Source organism: Hipposideros armiger, unplaced genomic scaffold (genome assembly GCF_001890085.2).
Source record: "Hipposideros armiger isolate ML-2016 unplaced genomic scaffold, ASM189008v1 scaffold_118, whole genome shotgun sequence".
NCBI lineage: Eukaryota > Metazoa > Chordata > Mammalia > Chiroptera > Hipposideridae > Hipposideros > Hipposideros armiger.
Window position 1 is genome coordinate 468,229 of NW_017731468.1, and position 25,503 is coordinate 493,731.

The 25,503-nt window shown below is 35.7% G+C and overlaps 1 protein-coding gene across 2 annotated transcripts in view; it reads right to left on the bottom strand.

Moving 5' to 3' along the window:
- DYNC2LI1 (dynein cytoplasmic 2 light intermediate chain 1) overlaps positions 1 to 24,673 on the bottom strand; it is a 33,409-nt gene extending 8,736 nt beyond the window's left edge. The window contains exons 1-12 of one of the 2 annotated variants that reach the window (XM_019647959.1): positions 24,543 to 24,672; positions 22,535 to 22,652; positions 20,691 to 20,725; positions 18,526 to 18,595; positions 15,676 to 15,764; positions 11,421 to 11,607; positions 10,448 to 10,516; positions 9,732 to 9,809; positions 6,542 to 6,618; positions 5,873 to 5,943; positions 2,783 to 2,880; positions 2,274 to 2,366 (exon numbers count right to left, since the gene is read on the bottom strand). In XM_019647959.1, the coding sequence (XP_019503504.1) occupies positions 2,274 to 2,366; positions 2,783 to 2,880; positions 5,873 to 5,943; positions 6,542 to 6,618; positions 9,732 to 9,809; positions 10,448 to 10,516; positions 11,421 to 11,607; positions 15,676 to 15,764; positions 18,526 to 18,595; positions 20,691 to 20,725; positions 22,535 to 22,652; positions 24,543 to 24,550 (993 nt within the window). In that variant the 5' untranslated portion in view covers positions 24,551 to 24,672. Of the gene's footprint in view, positions 1 to 2,273; positions 2,367 to 2,782; positions 2,881 to 5,872; positions 5,944 to 6,541; positions 6,619 to 9,731; positions 9,810 to 10,447; positions 10,517 to 11,420; positions 11,608 to 15,675; positions 15,765 to 18,525; positions 18,596 to 20,690; positions 20,726 to 22,534; positions 22,653 to 24,542 lie in introns of both variants that reach the window. The other variant, XM_019647958.1, reaches the window with a different exon arrangement.
- Positions 24,674 to 25,503: the final 830 nt, after the last annotated feature.

Sequence of the window (25,503 nt, forward strand, 5' to 3'; positions counted from 1 at the left end):
CTCTCCACATCCTCACCAACACTTCATATCTCTTGCCTTTTTTTTTAAGATTTTATTGGGAAACCAGGGGAAGGGGAACAGACAAGTTGCTGTTGTTTTTTGTTGTTGTTGTTCTTCAGTCTAGTTGTGGAGGATGTTGCTTCACTGGCCCAAGCTGCACCATCATTGCGCTCTTCCCGGGCGAGGCAGATCAGTTGCCAGCTTCTGGATGGCCGCTCACAGCAGCTGCTGGCCGCTCACGCTGGCTGCTGGCTACACACAGTAGCCCATGGCAACCCACTGCAGCAGGGACTGCAGCCTACGCCGTTGCCAGTGACTCATGGCAGCCCAGCTCCAGATTGAGCTGTTGTTCAGCATCTTAGCTGTGGAGGGCAGTGTCACTGGCCCTCACATGTGGGATCCGAACCGGGGCCCTCTGGCATCCCAAGCCAGTTCTTAACCAACACGCCACTCGGCCGGGCCTTTCTTGCCTTTTTGATAACAGCTATTCTAACAGATGATATCTCATTGTGGCTTTGATTTGTATTTCCCAGATGATTGGTGATATTGAGCATCTTCTCATATACCTGTTGGCCATCTGTATGTCTTTTTTGGAAAAATGTCTACTCAGATCCTTTGCCCATTTTTAAATTAGATTTTTTTTTTGCTATTGAGTTGTATGAGTTCTTTATATATTTTGAATATTAACCCCTTATCAGATATATGATTTGCAAATATTTTCTCCATTCAGTAGGCTGCCTTTCCATTTTGTTTATGGTTTCCTTTGCTATACAGAAGCTTTTTAGTTTGATATAGTTCTACTTATTTATTTTTGCTTTGTTAACCTTGCTTTTTGGTGTCAATTCCAAAGAATCATTGCCAAAATCAATATCAAGGAGCTCACTGCCTATGTTTTCTTCTAGGAGTTCATGGTTTCAAGTCTTAGCATCAAGTTTTAATCCATTTTGAGTTAATTTTGTGTATGGTGTTTTAAGATAGTAGTCCAGTTTCATTCTTTGGCATGTGGCTGTCCACTTTTCCCAACACAATTTATTGAAGAGATTGTCCTTTTCCGATTGTATTTTCTTGGCTCTTTTGTTGTAAATTAATTGACCATACACGCATAGGTTTATTTCTGGGCTCTCTATTTTGTTCCATTGATCTATGTGTCTGTTTTTATGCCAGTATCATATTGTTTTGATTACTAAAACTTTGCAATACAGTTTGAAATCAGGCAGTGTGATGCCTCCAGATTTGTTCTTCTTTCTTAAGATTGCTTTGGCTGTTTGGGGCCTTTTGTGGTTTCATACAAATTTTAGGATTGTTTAATCTATTTCTGTGAAAAATGCCATTGGAATTTTTTATAGGAATTGCAACATGCCTCTTACTTTGCTACAGCTACAAACCCTCTAAACATTCATGACAGATTTTTCAAAAGTCTTCTAGACTATGTCTAAATAAAATGTTTTGCTTACTACTTATTCTAGGGCCCCCTAAGGAGAAAGGCTAGTGCAGAGAAAAATACTCTGGTTACTGCTCCCAGTAGATGGCTGTGTCCAGGTTATCCTTGTAACAATGTGACTGCCCAAGTTATACAGCTCTACAAATCCCACCTGATAGGTTATCAGGGCATTCAATTTATAATGTTCATTATACAAAAACTTACTTCTATAAGGTCAGATTCCATACAGTGTCTCATTTTACCACACTAAAAGGAGATCTGAGAACATCTAAGTATTGGGTCATGATGAATTTACCAACTTTTGCATTCTTATATAAGACTTGTGTATCACAAACAGTACTAGATCTGGCATATATAGAATGCAGTCTCCCCTTTTAACCACGTTCCTGAGAGATCCTGGATTTTGTCTGTTACGTTTGTATGCTTTCAGACTGGGTGGTTCTCAATTTTTCTGGTATGAAAAAAATATAGGTATGTCTGAATGTCCCAATAAAAACCAAACCCTTTTATATGCTTCCACAAACAAAAGAATATTATAAAAGTGTCTCCCTAGCAGCAAGGTAAGAATCACTACCCATCTTTTACATAAACTGGAAAATCCAAAAAGGATATGTGAACATTAAGTCATCTCTGGGTGGTGGAATAGGTGATTTTTAATTCCTTCTTTATGCATATGAGAATTTTATTCTTTTCTATAGTATAGATGTACTATTTAAATAATTATAAAGTTAAAAAAAAACATTAAGCAAGCATATTGAGAAAAATCTATGGAATTCTAGAGGTATTTTTGTGATAATTCAAGATGAAATAAAATAAATGTTTAGGATAATACCTGATCCTTCTGAATTCTCATTTCATCAACTTCACTTTCAGCATACTGAGGGTCTTTTGCAGGGTCCTTGATATCCTTTAGTGTGTTGATACTCTGAAATTACAATTCTTCAAATCATTTCATGCCCATATCCCAAAACCTTCAGTGATTCTCACAAACCAAGTTCCCATTCTTCAGCAAGCCATGAAGGCTCTCTGTGATCGGTTGAGCTTTTATCATCACATTAAGGGCCATTCAAATTGTACCAGGTCCTCCTTCTTACTTTCCGTTGATGTCGTTCACCTGTCTAATAGCCTGAGAACTCTGTTGGAAAGTGGAACAAGGACTGTGTCTTACCCCCACATTTTAATCCCCACAGTGCCTCGTATATAATAGGTTTTAAGTGAATGTGTAATTTCTGAGTGTGAGAGTTGAAAACAAAGTTATCACAATAGGCCCATCGGAACATTTCCCAATAACTGTTGACTAGTGCTGAAAATTCTTGCTTTAAAAGAATTAGAAATATATACCTTTGGTGGAAAGAGCTTTTCATACACTTTTTTCCACAAGTCCATGGGTGATTGGGCATGAAGTTTTCCAAGGTCATTATCAGGAGCAGGAGGAGATCCTAAAATTGGAAGTGTTACTCCAATGACTGCGTTGATTAAAACATTACAAACTCGATCAATACAAATGATGATAGTTGTAAAAGTACAGATCTTTGATCACTCATTTCCCCTCTCCCTAACACATTTAAAATTTCCCCCAACCCAGTGTAGCAAGGCCACTGGGCAGGTTCTATTCAGTACCAGAAGAGGAGACAGAGTAATGAGTAAGCTGTAGTCTCTTTTTTCACACTTAAGTTGCTACCCAGCAAACACATAAACGTTTGATATTCTCATGTGTTTGTGAATTTGCAAGAAAACAGATACTCATATGTGCTGCTGGTTAGAGTGCAAATTGGGACAGCTAATTTGGAGGGTAATTTGGCACTAATAAATACTATTAAAATACTAAAAAAAGGTCATGCCCTATTAACAAGCAATTCCAGTTTTTGGTGTTTACTCTAGAAACACCAGCATACATGTATTAAGGATTTCACACTGCAGCACCATTTGTATTAGTGAAAAACTGGCCACCACCAAAATGCCCATCAATAGAGGAATAGTGAACTAAATTATTGTGTAACACTATCCAGCAGTCAAAACACCAAGTAGACCAGTATATAGCATGACTATGGAAAAACCACTAAGGCATAATGAGTAAAAGAGGCAAATTTCAAAATGATAGATACAGAATAATATAATTATGTTAAAACAATTTTTTTTTCTACACCACTATATATATATAGAAAGTGACCTGGAAAGATACATTTCAAACTCAATACTTATATATTCTATTTTAATGTTTTATAAGGAGGACGTCCTTATGTCTTGCTCATAATTTAATTTTAAAAATTTAAAAATTTGCTGTCACTTCTTGGTAATTTTCAGCCTATAATCTGAGATTTTTCACTGTGGTTCAACATCTGTATTGTTCACTCAGATTATTTCCCTGTTGGTCTTTCAAGGCCTCCTATCACTTTGATGGGAAGACATGGATACAATCCATGGCTCTTATTCGGCTTTCAAGTTTTTTAATTGTCCTCAATTGTGTGTGTGTGTGTGTGTGTGTGTGTGTGTGTGTGTGTGTGTGTGTATTCTATACAACTTTATCACTTTAGGCTCATGTATCCACTACCACAGTCAAGATACTGAACAATTCCATTACCACGATGATCCCTTCTGTTGCTCTTCTACAATCACACTCACCTCTTTCCCAACTCCCTTCCTCCTCCCAAGGACAAGGACACAGTCTTGTCCTTAACTTTTGATAACCACTCATCTTTCCTTCATTTCTAAAATGTTCCATTCTAAAAATTTAATATAAATAGAATCATATTGTATGATTGGCTTTTTTCATTCAGTGTAATTCCCTGGAGAGTCATCCAAGTTGTGTGTATCAATATTTTGTGCCTTTTTACTGCTGAGTAGTATTCTCTGGTATAAATGTACCACAGTTTTGTTTATTAATTCACGTGTTGAATGACATCTGGTTGTTTCCAGTTTTAGGCTATTACAAATAAAGCTGCTATGAACATTTTTGTACAGATTTTTATGTTCGTTTCTCTAGGATAAATACCCAATAGTGCAATTTCTAGTGCATAGGGTAGCTGCATGCTTAATTTTATAAGATGCTGTCAAACAGTTTTCAAGAGAGCTTGTACCACTTTACATTCCCACTAGCAATGTATAAGTGATGGAGTTTCTCTGCATCCTTGTCAGCACTTGGTATTGTCACTATTTTTTATTTTAGTTATTCTGATAGTATATGGTGATATCTCAGGATGGATTCAACTTGAAGTTCCCTAATAATTAATGATATTAAACATCTTTTCACGTGCTCATTTTCCATTTGTATATCCTCTTTAGTGAATGTCTGCTTGTGTCTTTTGTCTATTTTCTAACGGAACTGTTTGTTTTTTTACTGTTGAGTTCTGTATATATTCTAGATACTAGTCATTTGTTGGATATGAGGTTTGAAAATATTTTCTCCCAGACTATATAACATGCCTTTTCATCCTTTTCACATGGACTATCAAGAGCTAAAGTTTTTAATGTTGATGGGTCCAAGCTCCATGATTTTTAAATTCAGTAATTCTTAACCCTTTTCTAACCTCCAATTACTCATATGGGCAAAATATTTCCATCAGCATTACTTATCAGTACACAAAGTGATTCTCACTGCTACTGAAATTAACTTGGTACTAATGATAATTATAAAAAAAAAATCAGTCTCCATGATCACTGATTAACCATCTCTATTCTTTTCATTCCAATTCATTCTATAGTCTCATTACAAAGATCTCTACATTTGAAGTTAAATCAAGATTAGCTTATAAGAATAAAGGAGAATGGAAAATAAAAAAGAAAAGTGCTGTCCACTAGAGGTTTTTTTTTTTTTTTCATGTAAAGAGTTGCTAGGCCCAAAGATATTCAAAATGAAAATAGCTTCTGTAGGAAGATAAGGAACGTGACTAAGTAAACTCATAAATTCCTTTTGCTTCATGAGCCTGGTGCATCAATAAGTTTAGGAAATATAGCCCATTGCATGAGGAAAGCTAATTTCATAATGGAAAATTAAGGCATACCTAATTAGTAAAACTGTATTCTTTTTGGTTTATTCTATCACTTGATTCTCTAATTTTCATTATTGCCCATAATAGATAGCTTTGAATTTCTTGATCGCTCTATGCTCTTGGTTTTCTTCTAAACCTAAGAAGCTAAAATTTAAAGGTACCTAGAAATCAGTGAGAAAAAAAAATATATGTAAATATTTTAGTGGACTAGAGCTCAGAAATCTGTTTCTTATGTGATAACATCCCTTCCATCACAAATATGTCAATGTGATATGTGCATATGTTGAATCAATATTGTGTATACACATAAATACATAAGAAATGACAGCAATGACAATGAAACCAGAAATGGTGGTATGTTGGAGATGAAATGAACATGGCACAGGATAAAATCAATACGCAATTAAAAAAAAGATTGAGCAATCTTAATAAGTTCACCAACCTATATGACTTAAAGAATCCAATCCTGCTGTGATAAATAGTGGTTTATTCTGATCCACACATATTGATTTGCTACATGGGTAAAAAGAAAAAAAGAATCTAATTTAGTTCAGCAATTGAATATCCTGCCACATTCTACTGCAAGTATAAGAGTCAAGTTTTATATCTAGCCATTGGTGAGAGCACTGCCTCAAATGAATGAGTGAATATTAATGTGGTTTCAAAAATTAAAGTATAGCATTATTAAGGTTTGACAGGGAGAAAAAAAGTGACAGACCTAAATTACCTTAAATCAAAACCAGAAAAAGTAGCAAGGTTAAGAAAAATACATACTAAAAGTATTGATTCTACTTATAAACATATAAGAAATGATAATAGAGAGAAAATTATTAAAATGAGGGCAAAGAAGTAAAAGAAATCACGGAAACAAGTATAATAGTATCACTATTCTAGTCTCAAAGAAAGTATTCTTTAACATTTTAGTTGTCAAATTTGAAAGATATTTAAACAATATAAGAAGTAGAAGATAATGTAAAATTATCTCTCTACGAACAGACATCTGGGGCACTTTCCTGGTCAGAAACAAAAGATTTGTGAGAACAATAGATAAGACAATACTGGCCAAAAAATAATAAAATAAAAAGATATAAAAATTACATTTTAACAGTACCTTTTGTCAATGCCAAAAGCCAATTTGTTGATAACTCCACGTATTTTTAGTAATAGAGCTTCTGATTTACTGGTAAACTTAAAAAAAAAATCAGGGTAATAAATTTAAATACTCTGCTTTGAAATCACAGAAACAGGTAACATAAAAATATAACTTTGAACAAGTCCAAATTGCAGAGAGAATTACTATTTATTTGCCAAAAAAAATACTTATGCGTAGACAAAACAAAACCTGAATAAAGGAAAATAAAGGAATCTTGAAAATTTGTTTTAACTGACTTAAAACTTCACGAGAGCATTATATTCAAGGAAATTGTATTTACGTACTAATCATTTCAGCTACTCCCACATATGGGTCATAATCATTGCCGAAATTCAATTTGGTTGGTTAAAAAATAGGAGGTATACATCATAAATGACTTCCATCTAAGGACATATTACTGCCTTCAAAGCAGCTAACATGCGAGCTGCAGACCAGTTCAACAACGCTGATCCTAAAACGATTTTTCCACTTCTCTTCTCAGTTGCCTCTGGAGCCTGCAAAATGAGCTCCTGAAGATTCTCAGTGGTGTATAACTCGGTGACAATAACCGAAACACTTTAGAGAATGAAATGAGGTGGGTACTATTAATAATTAAGCTGAGACACTGGGTGAAAACCAGGACGTAGTCACCCTATAAATCTTTTATGATTGAATTTGATTTCTGGACATACCCAAAGTCACTCAGCCACATCAGAAGGACTAAGATGTATGAAAGTGGGGAAAGCAACCTTGAATCAAAATGAAATGTAATTATTAAAGCAAAGAAATCAATTTTCAGGATAAGAGTCATTCTGGGTTAAGAACAGGGTCTCAAGGAAAGAATTCAATGGAGGACATGCATGTGACTATATAAGATTTGATACATTTATTTTTTAAAAAGAAACAATTTTAGTGCTTCTATTGATATAATTTTTAAAAATATAGGAAATTTTAGTTGAATTTTAAAAACACTTTCTTCTCACTTCTTCTTCTTCTTATTATTTATTTTGTTCCCTATATGGAGAGGAAACAACCTCATTACAAATGTATTTCGTAGGACTGTAGGGCTGGGAGGACATGGGAAGTTTTCTAACTCAACCCCGCCGTGTGCTGCATCAATATCACCTTGAAAACATCCTCCACAAATAGCCTTAGAGCTTCTGCTTGGATAAACTCAATGCCTGGGAACTCATTATCTCCTGAAGCAACTCATTCCATTTTCAGATAATGGAAGTGTTAGAACATTCTTTCTTATTTTGAGCTAAATTCTATCAATTCCTTGTTCTTGACTGTAAGGGAGAAAAGACTACATTTAAACCCTTTTCCATGGGACAGTCCTTCAAATATATAAAGAGCATTGTCATATTCTAGAGAATAAAATATAATTTTATACTGCTCCTCCTATACCATAATTTCAAGTCTCCTACCATCCTTGTGGCTCTCCACTGAATCTGGTCCTGCTTATCAATGTTTTTCTATTTCTGTTTTAATTAGCTTTATTAGATTGCTCATACTATTGAATCAGTATTCTTGACTGAATTATAAAGGATCAACTTTAGTGTTGAAAAAAACTGCTGAGTATCACTGAATCTTGTAAAACCTTGAATGGGGCACAGGGTAAGAGTGGCAATGAAACTGAAAGACGGGGCATTGATAGCTTTGGCTGCACTCTTCTTGGCTTAGGAAGCTACAAAAGTTTTATGGTTCCTTTTGTGGTCCAGAAGCGTCCCTCTAACTCCAACCTCTGATCCCTCAGGCTTCTTGAAAGCCGAGATGAAGCCTTTCTCAAATCCTTTCCTTTGTCTCTAATCTCCTAGGATCTCCTCGGCCATCATCAATCCCAGGCCTGCTGTGGCCTGAGTGACCTGACTTCATCTAAACTTGTCCCCATAAGACCAGGCTGGGCCCTGGTTGATCATTAAATAATGATCTGTTCCTAAAGAATGATAGGGATCTCCCTCAGCTAACTAACCAGAAATAAATGTGAGCCCTTATCTAGTGGCAAAAAGAAGACAGCACAAGATCCATGGCCTTTGCTTCTATTGGGTTGTCGGAAAAGTCATGACACATTTTTGCAGTGAAAAACATAGAAAAAATATGACATAACTTTTCCGACAACCCAATAGATGACTCATTCACTTTAAATTCTCCGTATCTTTGCAAAATAGTAAAAGAGAATATTTCCAAAGTACTTTGTCAATCTAATATGTAAGCAAATGCAGTACAAACATAAAAGGTGATGATTTCAAAGAAAATATAGAATTAAATTTATTAGGGTTATCCTGAAAAGTATAGAAATTTTAAATACAGATTGTATTTATTACTTTTGGTCATAGTATAGTAGCTATGAAGGCCGGGGGCTAGACCATGTCTCCAGGCCTCTCTGACCACTTTGATTTAAGGGGAAAGAGGCCATACACATGGGAAAATGAGAATTTTTTTTTTAATAAAAAATGCTTTTATATTTTATTACACTAAATGATATCCAGCAAAATGTGGTCCTGCTATGGAGGATATTGATAACAGTAATTATAATCACCAACACTTATTGAGCAACAGTTTGTTCTAGGCCCTGCGCTAAGCATTTCACATGACTCTCTCTGTTCATCCTCACAACAACCCTATGACGACGGTACTACTTTTGTTCACTTTACCCTGGAAGGGACTGCGGTTTAAGGGAGATTAAGCGACTTGTCCAAGAGCACACATCTAGTAAATGGTTGCCCTGAGATTTGGACCCCCATAGCATGGAGTCCCAAGTTCATGCTTTTAACCTGCGCTACAAACAGCATTTTTTTAACTTTAAAAAAGAACACACTGTTAAAAGCCCCCACTCCACCCTTTTCTTTTAAGAGAATACAGATTCCAATTCTTAAGGGGAAGCTAAAAATGAATAAGTAAAGAACCAATTTGTCTCTTTAAGATTGATTGGGGTTCATCGTAATTGAGAACTTCTGCACCAAAGAAACAGCAGGCCGTCCAGCAGTGTGTTGTACAGATACATTATCAAACACTCTGTAACATGAGGGTTACTGGCCAATGGGAAAGGGAAAGGGGGGGATGACGTGCATTAGTAAAAGCACTAGTATGCGTAACTGCATCAATCTTTGCTCATCTTTCCAAATTTGGCACTGTCCATTCAAGCCCAAAGGATAGGAAATGTACAAACCATTAACGATGCGCCGTAATAATGTGCAATGAATCGAAGTGTCTTGCATATTACCTTTCTCTTCTCAGAGTCAAAATCCTGAAGAAATAGGTTATTAAGGTGGAAAAACAAATTGAGAGAACACAAATATCAATATCGGTAGCGTGAAGATACAAATTATGAAATATAGAAATAAGTTATACCTTAGTTGTTTTTTTTTTTTGGAACACACCCTCAGGAGTAGGATTCCATTACCTTGATATTTGTCTCTATAGAGAGCTGAGCAATAGCTGCTGCCTTCTAGAGCTACAGCTATCAGATCTTTCCTTGTTTAAACACAGCGCAGTAGAGTTTCGATATCAGCATACATTTTACAGTGTGGAATACCCTAAGGATTCTCTGACAAGCCAAGATAAGAAGAAACCAATTTTCTACTCTCTTCAATTTAAAAGTTGGGAAGTAAGTCCTATCCCTTGGTGACTGGGTTAAAGAAACAGTTTCTAAATCTTCTACCTCATCCCTATTCTATGGCCTTATCCTCATTCCACTGTATTTATTGTCCTTTACCTATTTTCTCTTTCCCGATTATATCCTCTTTTCAACATCCTTAAGATGTGTGGCTTCTTGACCTCTCCCTCAGAGAGATATTTTTCTTATTTCATTATTACTTTGGTTCCTCTCCCATAAAGCGCAGACATGCATGTACAACAAACTCAAGTGGAAGTGGAAGAGCTTACCTGAAAAATATCATATTTACTTCCAATTATGACCAGAGGTATTGGAAATGGGTCAATTAACTCACGATCCTGTTAACAAATGCATTTCATTGATTTATTATAAATTGTGTTTATAAATTATAAATTACTATACATTCAAAAATATACCATCTGAAGTCTCTTCACAGATGTTGCCTTTGTTTACTTGACATAGAAGTTGTTCCAATAATTTCACTTATTAAACTGTATTTCTCAAGTGTGACACTAGAAACAGCAAGTCCCTAAATTGCTATGATATTTATTCTTTTTGTGTTCTGCCTTTTTATTTTCTCATATAACATGTCACCTTCCTGTTTTTCTTTTTCGTTTTTTTTACTATTTTGTATTAACTGTTACAATAGCACGCACATTGCATACATAGGAACTGTAAACTCACAGTTTTGTTCTGATATTACCCACGTAAATCCCATTCATATTAACTCGGGGCGATATAAAATGCTGCTCTTAGTTTTCTAGAAGATGATATGTGTGATTGTATTTAAAGAACTATAATTTAATTAGTTGTCAGATGATAAAAGGTACTGACTGTGTGACACTAAATGAGTGTAAAATATAAAGTGATAGTGAAGGCTGTTTAAACTCCTTGCTCACATTTGTAGCTTCATCTAGTTTTTGCCAGGTGACTTTTGGACAGTCTGGTTTTTTAATCTGCATTTTATAAAATCAATATCAAACTACTTTAAAACTATTTCCTTTGATTGGTGTAATATGCCATAACAATCACAGCAGATGTCTAACAAGAAGACGTAAGAAATCCTTTTCCTTGTTTTGCTCTTACTGAGGCTTTATTAAATTGCTATAATTTTCCAGTGAGCAGGTTCATATACATCAAGTGGACCTCAAGTCATGCATAAAATCTGGAGATGTTGTTCGTGGTGTTATCATAAGCATGTATGGGGCTAAGGATTCCAGGGACTCTCCAACAGCTACTTACCGGATGGTCCTTCTGAACATTACTCCATATCATCTGTCTCATTTCAGAAGCTGCTGTAGAATTTGTCTTTCCCAGTTTCATTATCACTTTATCTACATGGCTTTTTGTGGCTTGCAACAGACTTTCCATGGTGGGCCAAAGATCATTAGGTTTTGAAAGATCCAAAACAAGAACAACAGAAAATGTCCTAAAGAAAGAAAAAACATCATTCAAAAAGACTCAAAATAATTACCATTTTGAAACCCTACTATTCTGAAAATTATTATCTAAGAATAACACTATAGCTTAAGAACAGAAAAACCTAGCAATTTTCTAAGACCAAAAAAACCCCACTAAAATAGCCCTATTTAAGTGCTTTTCTCGAGTGATATTTGTGTTACAACCAATAGTGGCTCTGAAGTGTTTGTTTAAACTAATAATAATTCAGTTCAAATAACCTGAAAGCAATTCTATCCAATGATGCCATGTTTAAATCCAATTTTACTATGTGTTCCCAAGATGAGAAACAAAAATGACAATAACAGCAGCACAATCAGGTAAATAAGAAGGAAACAGATTTACTGATGGCCCTTGCTAGGGGACTACCTAGCTTATTGAATTTCCACAACAACCCTTCCTAGAAGATGTTTTGATGTCCATTTTATGGATTATAAACCTGAAGTAAAGATTTATAGAGCTAGTAAATTGTAGAGCTGGTTTGTAGATCCAAAGCCCCAGGTCTCTGCTATCCCATGCTGCCTCACACCTGACCACCACACACCGCCACCATCACTACATACATGTATGCTCATGTTCATGTACATCAAACGTAAATCTAAACTCAGCAACAACAAAACAAACAGCCCAATTTAAAAATGGGCAAAGGACTCAAATCAACATTTCTTGAAAGATCTACAGATAGCCAATAAACATATGAAAAGATGCCTAACACCATTAATCATTAGGGAAATGCGAATCAAAGCCACAGTGAGACACTCATTCACATCCACTATGATAGCTATGATTAAAAACAAAACAAAACACCAGAAAATAACAAGTGTTGGTAAGAATACACAGAAATTGGAACACTTGTGCATTACTGGTGAGAATGTAAAATGGTATAGCACCCACTGTGGAAAACAGTATGGTGGTTCCTCAAAAAATTAAACAGAACTACCACATGATCCAGCAATTTCACTTCTGGGTGTATTTAAACCAGGGACGCAAAAAGATACTTGTACACCAATGCTAAAAGCAGCACTAGTCCTTAAGTCCCAAAAGTGGAAACAACTCAGTCTATCAGTGGATGAATGGATAAACAAACTGTGATATATACATTCAACGGAATTACTCAGCTTTCTATAGGAAAGAAATTCTGACATACTACAATGTAGATGAATCTTGAAGACATTATGCTAAGAAATAAGCCAGACTCAAAAGGACAAGTATTTTGTGATTTCATTTATATCAGATACCTAAAGTAGTCAAACTCATTGATACAGAAAGTAGAATGGTGGTTGTCAGGGTTTGAGGGAAGGAGAAATAGGGAGTTAGTGTTTAATGGGTACAGAGTTTTATTTTGGGGAAGTCAAAAAAGTTCTGGAGATGGATGGTGTGATGATTGCACAAAGGTGTGAATATACTTAATGCTACTAAATTATACACTTGAAAAATGGCTAAAATGGTAAATTTTTATGTTATAGCTTACCACAATAAAAAACAAGCAAACATAAATGTCATAATAAGTATGTAGGGCCATAATCAGGGCCCAGTACTCCATATATCCTTGAACAGGGCAAACATTCTGCTAGAATAATAGATATAGCAAGGAATTATGTTACTTACTTTAGAGTAGAGTCAGTTATTTTGCCTTATTTGAGCAAACAAGCTATTTCGTGTAATTCAAGCAAAACGGTAACTCAATTCTATATTACAGGTCTAAATTCAGAAAGCAGTCTTTTAGACATTAATTATCAAGATTTTCTATAAAATTATTGTACCACAAATTGTCTAGCCAATAATATCTGTGTTATTTTAATAGGCTCATAAACAGTTTTGCTTAGCTGCAACAACAATACAACATGCTATTAAACTGATTTTATTTTCAGGGATTTAGTACGGTTAATGTTTTAAAAAAGGTAACTAGGGATTAACTTTTTTTCTTGTGGTAAAATATAGGTAACATAAAATTTACCAATTTTTTTCCAAGCGAGAATAACTTTGTATTAAGCAAAAAAGAAATGGGTTATTAAACTTTTTCCAAGAATAAAATTTGTGTTTCCATTGCACTGGAAATACTTACATCACTTTTACCTTCACAGCAAATAACAGCTAAAAAAGTTAAAAACAAAACAAAACAACCCACTCTCTTTAAACAGGGAATCAGACCATAGGAGATGCTCTGTTACAATTCATCTAAAGTCTGTGGAAATGTTCAGTGCATCTATAATTATTATATGAACAATCACTTTAAAGATAAACGGTATCTAATAGCATTTGGCAATACGATTTTCTCAAGTTGCTGGGCTTTGTCCAACACAAGGAAATTATGTGTCAAATTAATTCCAGTCACAAAACACTCTGAGATTTGCAAGTACATTAGGAGTGAAATGTTTTCCATAAATTCTTTCACCACTCAGCAACCTACTTTGGAACCAAGCCCGTGGCTCCCTTCCCTCTGTTCATAACCTTGACTTCTCTCTTCTCTCCTAAAGCAGGCTGCAGCTGCCCTGGCGTTCCAGGGAAAGGAAGGGCAAAAACTCACAAAGTCAAGTACTAAAGGAGTTGTGGAAAGATATGGTTTCCTACAGAAATCAGAATTTCCATAAGCCCATCAGGCCCAAACCCTGTTGGGCTTAAAAAATGGGGAGTGAGGTAATGTGACAAGGTGATGTGACAAGTCAGGGTCAGAAATGGAGCCAGCTCACAACCCAGGTTAAAAACAGCCCAACTCGTTTCAGCCTCAGGCCACACTCATCGACAGCTACGGTTCCTTCAGCTCCTCCCCCCAACCCCATCTCTTCTCAACCACATCACCGAGAGGCACCCAAATTCCCAGGCAGCTTTGGTTATGCGTCTCTGTTCAAGGAGGACAAATGAAAAACTAAATAGCAGTAAAATTCCATATTTCTGAAAAATAACGTCAGGGCTTATAAGTGAAATGGTTTATAAGTGAAAAAGCAAAATCTAAATGTGTATATATAAAGCATCCTAAATCTCTATAACGTATATTTACAAACACTGAAAACAGTGAAAGAAATATCTTGACCTGTTAAGAGCAGTTATTTTTTATGGGATTATGAGTACTTTTTCTTTGTGCCTTTCAATATTTTTCCAAGTTTTCTATATGAACATACATTACTTTTGCAACAAGCAAAAGACAGCGAATTATATTTCTTTAAAAGAAAAAAAAATCACTGGAAAAAGAAAGCCAACATTACCTGTAACCAGCCAGTTATGGAAAATAACAGTTGTCCTGTTAACAAGAAATAATTGCATACTCTAAAGATCTTAATGGCTGAAATATAACAAATAATTGTCAGGCCTTTTGTATTTGGTCCAAGCAACAGCAATGGTTTCTGTTATACTATGACAAGAGTAAGATATTTCAGATTTAAAAATTGCTATTTTCCTTGGCTAAGATGGGTTCCCAGGAACACTGAGAAATGTCACAATTTTCCACATCTGACTTGGCCAACATGTGGGAGGCATTGTCAGAAAAACATCACCAAAGAGTTTGAGGTTTTCCCCAAAGTTCTATTTCTTTTTTCTTTTTTTCAAAGTTCTATTTCTTAAGATCAGCAAATAGTTCTCACTCCTCTAACTCACAGTCTTCCCTAAGAAGAAGCTTGAATTATTAATTAGCATTACACTCAAAGGTAGACTTAACAATATCCAGCTAAAGAAAAAAGTCAGGGCTGAATTAGCTCTTACTTGGATGGGTATTGGAAAGAATTAAGCTTTTCAGATTTATTTTTGCCAATTGAATTCATTGCCCAAGTGTTATTTGACATATTTTTTGTTTGTTTGCAGGCTTGCAAAATATGTTACTAGTTTGGAATTCCAGCTATCTCACATCAGCTCAGGCCAGAACCTTAGTTCTTTTTAAACCTCTTTGAAAGCATTACAGTTTAAGCACATAGAAGGGAAGTAAGCGTAAGCCTTCAGCAACATAAAACTGTCCCCCCAAATCTGATTCACAGAAGCCTACTCATATTCATCCTGTGGACACTCCTGGGCACTTACTAAAAATTGTTCCAGGACATGGCTCACTTACCTTAAGGTGTCACATGTGATTGGTATGCTGATTAAGTCCAATAAAGAGGTTCCTCCACCTAGTTCCCATAAGTGAGCAATATCTTTTGGCTGAAAAAATGTTTTTTTTTCCACATTAAAATATTTTTATGTTTTTAAATTTTTAAATACTTATACTTCATTAGCACCAGCCGGTAATAATTATGGATACAAAATTCTATAGTCCTCCATCAACACTTTCATGGCAGAAAACTTTCCTCTCTCTCTATCCCATCCCTCAAAATGCACCAAAACATATATTCCAAAGAACAAAGTGATGAAACATTAAGAATAATAGATGTATGCATAAATGCCCTAATTCTAGTAATACCTTCATAGAAGACCTAAACGGTGCCCCAATTCTGTAAATACCACACATAGCAGACACTCAAATGCGAAATAAAATTAACCAGTTGAAAACATTTGGGATTATCTTTTTGAAAATAGTTATAATTCTAGGTAGAAATAAAACAGTTGAATAGGAAAATATCCTGATTTAGGGAGGCAGAAGCTCACAAAATAAATTAGACACACAAGTAAGGCGTGAGGAAATGAGACAGATAGATGGCAGTCCCAGCTGCAGATCAGTATCACCTAAGCCAAAGTGTAAGCAGACAATCTGTGCCTGACACCTCTGGGGAATCTGACAGGCTCCCCTTGGCAATACAAGTGGTAGATGGGGGGACAAGAAGAGACTAAATAACTGCTTCCCTTTTAACACAACGCTTAAATATTAGGGGATTGAAAGGGCTCCTCAGCAAAGCAGCTTGGAAATCAGACCATGACAATCTTCCTAGTTAATGGCATCTCTGCCTCCACCCTGATGCTAGGAGCCTTCAGGACACCAAGACTGTGCTTCCATTAAAACTCTTAGGGGACATTAAATTTGAGAAAGACATGAATCTTCTAGAATGAATATAGACATGCCCAACTTGATAGCACAAAGTTTAAAGAAAAAAATAGGTGAAAAACAATCACATGGGTTTTATGTTATCTGTTACCATGAACTTGGAAGAGACAGGTGGTCATTAAAGCAAGTTTTGGATAAGTATGTATATAGTTGCATTTTTGAAAAATTATCATTTTATAATAACTAAAATTGCTTTACTATTGATATTTGAATCACTTGTTTGTGGGAGAAATAATTTTTCATTGGAAACTCTCCCTTGATTTATAATTTGATTGGGGAAAGATTTTAGAGTTCTTCTCAAGTTAAGCTTATAAAAGTTGTCTCAAAGTTTCCAATAAAAAGGAAAATTCCACTTCTAGGTTTATCATGTCAAAATTCCTGTGAGTCACAAAAATAAATTTCTCCTGCATCTTAATATATTTTTTCTTTTCTTTTTAATTTCGCCTTTTTAAAAACCAGTTTTCACTAGTGAAACCAGGAGGCAACAGGCAGTTTTAACTCTTTACACATTGTCTAACGATCAAATATTTGTACCAGATCAATCTGTGAAAAGTTGCTTATGGATTAGAAGAAGTGGGACCTTTTATTCTAGACTGTTCTTCCATACAACTAACTTTATTTAAGAAATTACCTCTTTTCATGTGAGAACTCCAAAAGATAATTCTATTTAGGATTTTTTATCCCCCTAACGTACACTATAAACTCTCCTTTGATCCTGAATAATTTCTAACTTTCCTCTGAAAAGACACTAAAACAAGGATTATAACCAGTTAGGGCCTGCAGTCTCAAATAGTATTACCAACTTCAAGATGTATTTGCACCTGAAACTAATATAAAATTATATTGAATGTCAAATATAATTTACATATATATGATGACTATACAGTGAAACCTTGGATTGCGAGTAACTTGGTTTGCGAGTGTTCTGCAAGACTAGCAAACATTTCTAATACATTTTAACGTGGTAAACGAACGATGTCTTGCAATACGAGTAGTTTGTTTCCAGAACAAATTATGCTCGCAAACCAAGGTATTACTGTATATATGTGTGTATATATATATATATATATATATATGTATATATAGTCACAGATGTAAAGTACAGCATAGATAATACAGTCAATGGTATTGCAATAGCTATGTACAGTGCTAAGATGAGTATTAGACTTGTTGGTGTAAATGTCTAATCATGATGTTTTGTACACCTAAAACTAATAAAAAAAAAAAGAGGTATTTGTAAAGATGCTAATAATTTAAACTATTTTTTTTAACTTTTTATTGGGGAATAGTGTGTTTTTCCAGGAACCATCAGCTCCAAGTCAAGTAGTTGTTTCAATCTAATTGTGGAGGGCATTTTTTCCAGGACCATCAGCTCCAAAGCTCCAAGTCAAATAGTTGTTTCAATCTAGTTGTGGAGGGTGCAACTCAGTGGCCCATGTGGGATCAAACCGGCAACCTTGATGTTATGAGTACTGCGCTCTAACCAGCTGAGTTAACTGGCCACCCCAATAATTTAGATTTTGATAAGTATATTTTCATAAATATTCCACGGGTTAAACTCATATTTTTAGCAGATATTATGGGAAACAGAAGGTAACTCACAAACAGAAGGTAACTCATTTGAAAGAAGAAAAAGTAACATTCATACAATTAATATAAATATGCAAAAAAAGTACAATAAAGTTACAAAGGAATCTAATTCCAGCATTTTAAGACATAGCAAATGAGAAGGCTAAAATATTTTCAGTTTGGGTTGGCTTCATATCTGCTGAATTGCATTTGAAATTTAAAACTACTACATAGCTATGAAGTGTACAGCTGGATACGTTTACCGATTGTAGGTAAGATGGAAATGTAAAACAAAGCCAGTATTATTACTTCTCCATTTATGGGCATAGCAATATCACTTAAAAAGACACTCACTCTGTTATGCCCTTTTGCTCTCCTTCCATACGTATATTCCAAAGCTAAGGTCGGTTTTGGTGGCTCATCCCTGCACAATAAACACAGACAGTATTACCATCGCGGGTGGCAGTGTTTTCTTATGCTACCCTCTTACCTGATTCATGTTTGCTTCCTCTCAAAACTTTAATCTGTTAGTACAGAAGTAACCTTGTATAATAGCATTGAGGTAAAAATGATTAAAAGTTTATATAAAAACCCAATAGGCCTTCATAAAATGATCTTAATAGAGTTTAGCGGGAGCTGCAGAGGTGAAACGTAACCCTAGAGGCACTGCAGGGGCAAGTGGAAAAGGCCAAGGGGCCGGCAGTGCTGATGACTGTTAGGGCCCAGGCTTTCTCATCCAGGACCTGTGGGAAGCAGTGAAGTCAGGCTTATGCTCAGCCTTGATATGGGGAGCTGGGAACCTAATGACTATCAATTTAATAAAGACATCAGTGGAAGACTTTACTATAGTTCTCTATCTTAAATCACAGCTCAAACGTGGGCATCCTTTATTGAGGGCTGCAAACAAATTATATTAGTAAGCCCTAAAAATCGACAAATGGTTTGAAAAACATTAAAATGATTTGATGAATTATTTACCCTACAGCTTACATCGCTTCGTAAGCAGTTTTATGGTATATAGCTAATTATTTAATTTTTTAATGTAGTAGAAACATAACATAAATTTATCATCTTAACCATTTTCAAGTGTACAGTTCAATAGTGTTAATTGTATTCACACTGTTGTACAACCAAATTTCTGAACTTTTTCATCTTAGAAACCTGAAACTCTAAACCCATTGAGCAACTCCCTATTTTTTCCTCCCTCCAGCCCCTGGCAAACACCTTCTACTTTGTTTCTATGAAACTGTCTACTCTAGATACCTCATATAAGGTAAATCATACAGTATTTGTCTTTTTGTGACCAGCTTATTTCATTTAGCATATGTCATCACGGTTCACCCATGTTGTAGCATATGACAGGATTTCTTTCCTTTTTAAGGCTGAATAATATTAGTATGTATCTATTTTTAATTTGGAGAACAAAAAGAAATAATTCTTTATTTGTGATTTATATACTTATGTTTGTTGAGTATTTTGTATATCATCCCTGCAGGTATCTTTTTTCATACATATATAGAATACGATTTGGTTATATTTCCTGAAAGATAAAAATTCCCTTTTATAAAACAAAATGCTGCTTTAAGACAATTTGTATAAACTGATATTTAACCTACAATTTGAAGAATTGTCCTTTTTCTAAGTAGACTTTCAGGGAACTGAAATTCATAATTTTCAGTTCAATTTTGTATTTCAAAGTAGTTCATCCTAAGCTGATATGTTGGATGACTTGTTTCTAACAGGAAACAAACCTGGTCTAAAGACAGCCATGATTGCTGGGGATGAAAAATGATGCAGGTATCACTATGGATGGTTCTTCTAAGAAACAATTTTGCTGATAAAAGGAATTACACAAAGCCAGAATTCTATTATTTGTATTCTTTAATAATATTTTTCAAGTGAATGGTTTCTTTAATGTGACCTTAAGACCAGATTGCCTCTCTTTTGATGTTTTTGGAGAAGGTATTAGAAAGATGCATTGGAATGAAGGGAGAGAGAAATATCTTCTAAAATTCGTTGGAGGCTTTCCTTGTCAACTTCCTGCAACATTTAACAATTATAATATTAAATTTTAATCTGATGGCATGCTTCTACAGTATAGAAGTTTAGGAAATATGTAAAACAATGGGAAAATGTACAGTTTGAGGGCCAATGCTGTGCTTCAAAATTGTATCCATGAGTAATTTAAAGATTATGACTAACATTCAAATAATCATGAACTAGGTAGAATAAAAATAATTTAAATCTCACGGTAGCATAGCCAAAAAGAAAGTAAGTAGACTGTGTAGTTATGTTAATTTATCACCCAATAGGGAAATTAGTATTAATCCTGTATAATTTTTTTTGGTTGTTGGTTTTATCTTTAAAGAAGATCTTAAAGGCCATATTAAGGATTCACTAAGAATTAAATTATTTTGTTTGGGCTTCAAAGTTTTTCTCCTTCCATATGTCTTTTAGAATCCAACTTGCCTTATGCAACTAAAAAAAAAATGTAGTCTAAAGGTTAACATAACACTTACCTGTCAAGACACCTTAGAATAATAGTAGTCTTTCCCTGGAAATTAAAAAAAAGAATATTGCGTTAATGTCATCCATATGTAAAATTTTACTATTGTTCATAATTGTGGCCCAAAATAGCTTTTTAATCACTTGAGTGATAAATTACCTGGAAACCAGAAACTTTCAGAATTGTTCCCAAGTTTGATAAGTGAAAAAAGTTAACTGTCAACTTTCCATCACAGTGTAACTACACTGCTATTATTATAATTATAAAGTCCCGCAGATGACAAATACTAGCAAATCATACCTCACTTTAGTGGTCAACTTGGCAGCTGTCTTAAATTTCCTCTTTACTCATCAATGCTAATTACTAGTTAAGCTGATGATTAATGTCTTCTAAAGTGTTTGAATTCCAATTGTTGAAGTGGAAATAAAGAAAAAAAGATAACATGCAAATAGAGGACATGTTCCCAATATGTTCAAAGTAAGCGATCCAGATACTGCATTAGAGTACTTTTTTTTCTTGTTTTATTTCTAGAGGATATACTTATTCTAAGTTCCTTTTTAGGACCACATACACAAATTATTTTAATAAAGTTAAAATAGAAACACACTGTCACAAAGGGCCCAATCTATTACAAGTAAGGACAAAATGACAGCCTAAATGAAAAAGCAGATCTCAAGCTCAACTTAGTCAACAGGGTTATGTGATTATTAAAAGTTTTCTATACAATAACAAGAACACAACATCTGGAAAAAGAGGAGCTGGCAGAACTGCTCTAGTCTACTGTTGTTAAGCAAAAACCTCAAAAATTCTGTTCCATCCTGAGAATTACATATTCGAATAATTCCAGTTGAGAGTTACTAAATCTTGACAGATTGAGAATCATGACTGATATAGAGTCTGTGACACAGCAGTCATGGCGGAAAGAAGTGAAGATAAAGCTGAAACAGAAAGACTCATGGAGACAAGGGGGTGGCCATTAATTATTTGAAGGGCGATTTTAAAATATTTGAGAATTTAACAAGTAGAAGAGGAGTTAGATTTATTCCCATATTTTTACGGGTCAGAATTTGGGCCAAGTGGTGGAAGTTACAACGAAACAGACTGAAGCTTTCTAGTAACTAGGAATTAACAAAAATTGAAACAGGCTGCCTTGTGGAAGAAAACTCCCCCATGGCTAGAGATAGCCAAACCGAAACTATACAATCACTGTTTGCAGTCTCTCTTAACCTTTTTGGGGGGGAGGTGCTGGAATTCTGGGAAAACCGAATTTCCCAGACAAATGCAGTGATGCAAAATCACACACAACTCTGCACTTTTCTAGGGAGTTCACTGACCCCAAGAAGTACCTCGTGGTCCCCAGGGTAAGAATCCCTATTGCAGAAGACTAGAAGATCTCCAAGTTTCCTTCAATTTCTGTGACCGTAGTTAAGATATAAGTAAAGGTTAAGTGTATCATACCCTATATGGTTTGTGTTTGTATTATCTATACGCTTACGAGCATTTCGGTTTTGACCTACCAGTATGACCATCAGCTTAGCATTTATGGTGCCTTTGTGCAAATTGAGAAAAGATGGCTCCTCTGGGCAGTATAATTAGACACAAGTGCCCCTTCCTCCAGCTGCTGTTCCACACTACTTGACAAGAAGTGCTCAGGCTGGATGTTAAGGACCCACTCACCCAATAGCAGGACACCCTCAGACAGGGCACAACCAGCTCCAAAGTAACCAGCAGGCCAAAGATGGATCATCTGGTTAAAGCACTGTAGTCCCATTTTAATCAAAGTATATATACCTCTTACCACTGGCTGTTAAATCATCACAATATTTGGGGGAAAAAAAAGTAGGAAAAATGCATTACCCCATTTTTACTGCCAATGAAGAAAACAGATTTTTCTCCAATTTCAACTCCATCACCATCACTTCCATTATGTCCCCGTTTTTCCACTTCAGCTTTTGCAATTTCCCAGAGAGTTTCACTAAATGAGAGGCAGAGAAACAAAATTCAAGGACACAAAAAGAATCCTTTCCAATTTTTATGTCAAGCTAAGAGAAATTATATTTTAGTCAAATTTGCAAAACAAATCATTATTTTCTGGGGGACAATAAACTGGTAAAATTACTGAGGATTATTTTTATTTTTATTGTATTGGCTCGTTGAAGAAAACTGAAAATGGTATGCAGAGCCTTTATCACCAGGTTTTGAGGGTTTCTTATTCTGGGGTTTCCAGGAAAGGTTGAAAGCTGTGTATTAGCTTCTCAGACACATGAATGTACGACTTTTGGAAACACAACTCGAAAACTACCTACATTTAGGAAAATGGGGTAATCCATAAAAACCAATGTACTAACTAATCCTTGCTCCCTGGAATATTTTTGCCTTTTTTACATTGTAGTTTTGGTTCAAGATTCCCATTTTCAATATATAAAATATAAGAAGGAAAAAATCACATTTTGAAAATCCTTTCATTCATCTCTCTACATGCATATATAATTTCACACAAATAAGATTATATCCTTTTTTAACTTAAAGTCTAAATGAAAAATGCGGCATTGAACTAAAAAAATATGAGCAAGGTCTGAGGTGTTGTAAACCTGAATCTGCCACTTTCTATGTAAGCTTGGGCAAATTACCTAACTTCTCTGTATCCTTCATTCCTTTATTAATTCAACAAATATTTATTGAGCACCTAATAGATGTGCTGGTCCCCAGGCTCACCTCTGTTTCTGCATTTCTAAAATGCTGATAAAAAAAGAATACCAACCTCATAAGATTGTCATGATTGATTGTTAAAATGTGGTCATTCATTTAGTTTAGGGCTTGGCCTATATATAATTATCTAAAATTATCAAGTGCTTTTAATAATTATTATTCAAGAACCAAGGATGAAGAAAGGGCCTATAGAAGACCAAAACAGATGTCCCTAAATGTTTGCACTAAAATTCATACATTTATTTCACAGGTGAGCCCCCAGGAACTCAGTCCAGGGTTGTCTGCTCCTTATTTACACACCATTCTTTCAAAACATGATTATCTGCTGTCTGAGTTCCCAGCAGAGAGGAGAGGAAGTCATGCCACTGGTGGAAATTTATAACTATAGCCAGGACTTTATAACTGTAACCAATTATACGGTGATGGGAAGCTGACAACTTTTCACACTAAGGTTCATAAGCTCAACAGAGATGACATCGCAGATCCACAAGGTGAGAACAACTGATTTATCCTGCTCTGTGATCGACTCTAGGACCCCTGTCTCCCTGGTGTCCCTATAAGTTGTTCAGAGAAGGTTTAGGTATGATCTTGAGACGAGGTAATGAAAATTCACATGGTAGAATTGAAGAGCTAAACTATAGTTTACAGGTCATCAATAACCTCTCCCTCCGCCCACCCCCCACGCCCCTTTTAAATGTGACCTTACACTTTCAGAGTGCATTAGCGAGTTTCCCCTCGTTTATTGTTGTCGTGAATTCCTGTATCAGGTGGGGAAGTCCCAATGGAAGGGGCTCCGTGGTCTAGTTCGCCGCCTCACCTCTGCTCTTAGAACATTCCCTGGCCCACAAGAAACTTTTATTGAATAGGTGACTGGTTGGAGTTGAATGTTTCAAAATCGGATTACTTTTCTACCTGGGGAACTTTTCTACCGGCTTTTGTCAGAATCCACACGCGCAAGGATAGTTCCTATGGATCTCTGACCATCCAGATAAAGGTGGCAAGCGGGACAGACCCACAATCTTCTTCCACCAGTTGGCCCCGTATGGGCTCTTTGCCCCAAATATACCCCCAGCGTCCTCTCCCTCCCTCCCCCTGCCAGGCTAGGTTGGAAAAGAGGGGAGCGTAAGCCGGGTGCAAGGCAGGGTTGTGAGGATACCTTGGCATCGTGGTCTGGCCGCCCCAGTGGCGGGGGCTCCGCGTTAAGGCCCAGCTTAGAATCAGACAAACCGCAAGCTCCAAGATGGGCCTGGGAGTGCAGGCTCTTCGGTTGCCATGGGAGCGACGTCTCAGTCTGGTTTGCGTGCAGAAAAGTTGTATCATGGGAAATGTAGTTCTCAGCGTCCTTTTTCAAGCCTCATGCTCAGTCAGCCTCATTCCCATCAGGATTTAAGAGAACGAGGCGACATGTAGTGACAAACCTAGGACCTAAAAGCTCTGGGCTGGAAGGGCTCTTTTATTAAAAAAAAAAAAGTTCTGAGCACCAAATATATGCTAGGATTCTCTACTCTCTCTCTTCAGTTATTTTTCTCTCCCCAATAGGAAAAGATTTGGGAAGGGAGGGTGAAGCAAGCTCCTGAGCTGTTTTCTAGTGATTTACTAGAGGCAAAGAATATTTACAGTTTTAGTATTTTCCAACTTTCTGCTTGTTTAGTTGTTTCAGGTTTTATGCAACAGCACATCATCTATTAATAAGTTAATAAAGGAAATGCATCTCCACAATATTTACTTTATCTCTGAATCAATAACAAATGTTATCATTACTATATACAAGACTGTGCTACACAGAGTAAGAAATGAAGAGATGAGTAAGACATGATCTCAACCCTTGTGAAAGACATAAAAGACTAAAAGTAATAACTCAAAGGAAGCCAGTGACATAGCTTTTGCAGAGAGGTACAAAAAAATTACATAAGAAAGTCACTAAGTATGCCTAGTGGAGGTGGTGAAACATTCATGACAGTGACAGTATTTTATCTGACTTGATCAGCCTTTCTAGCCCAAGATGTCCTTCCTCCCTTCTGCCACTTGGCTTGGTTTCTAAACATTGTTTGTTGTTGTTGTTGTTATTGTTGTTTTTTCAAAGATTTTATTGGGCAATTGGGGGAGGGGAACAGCGC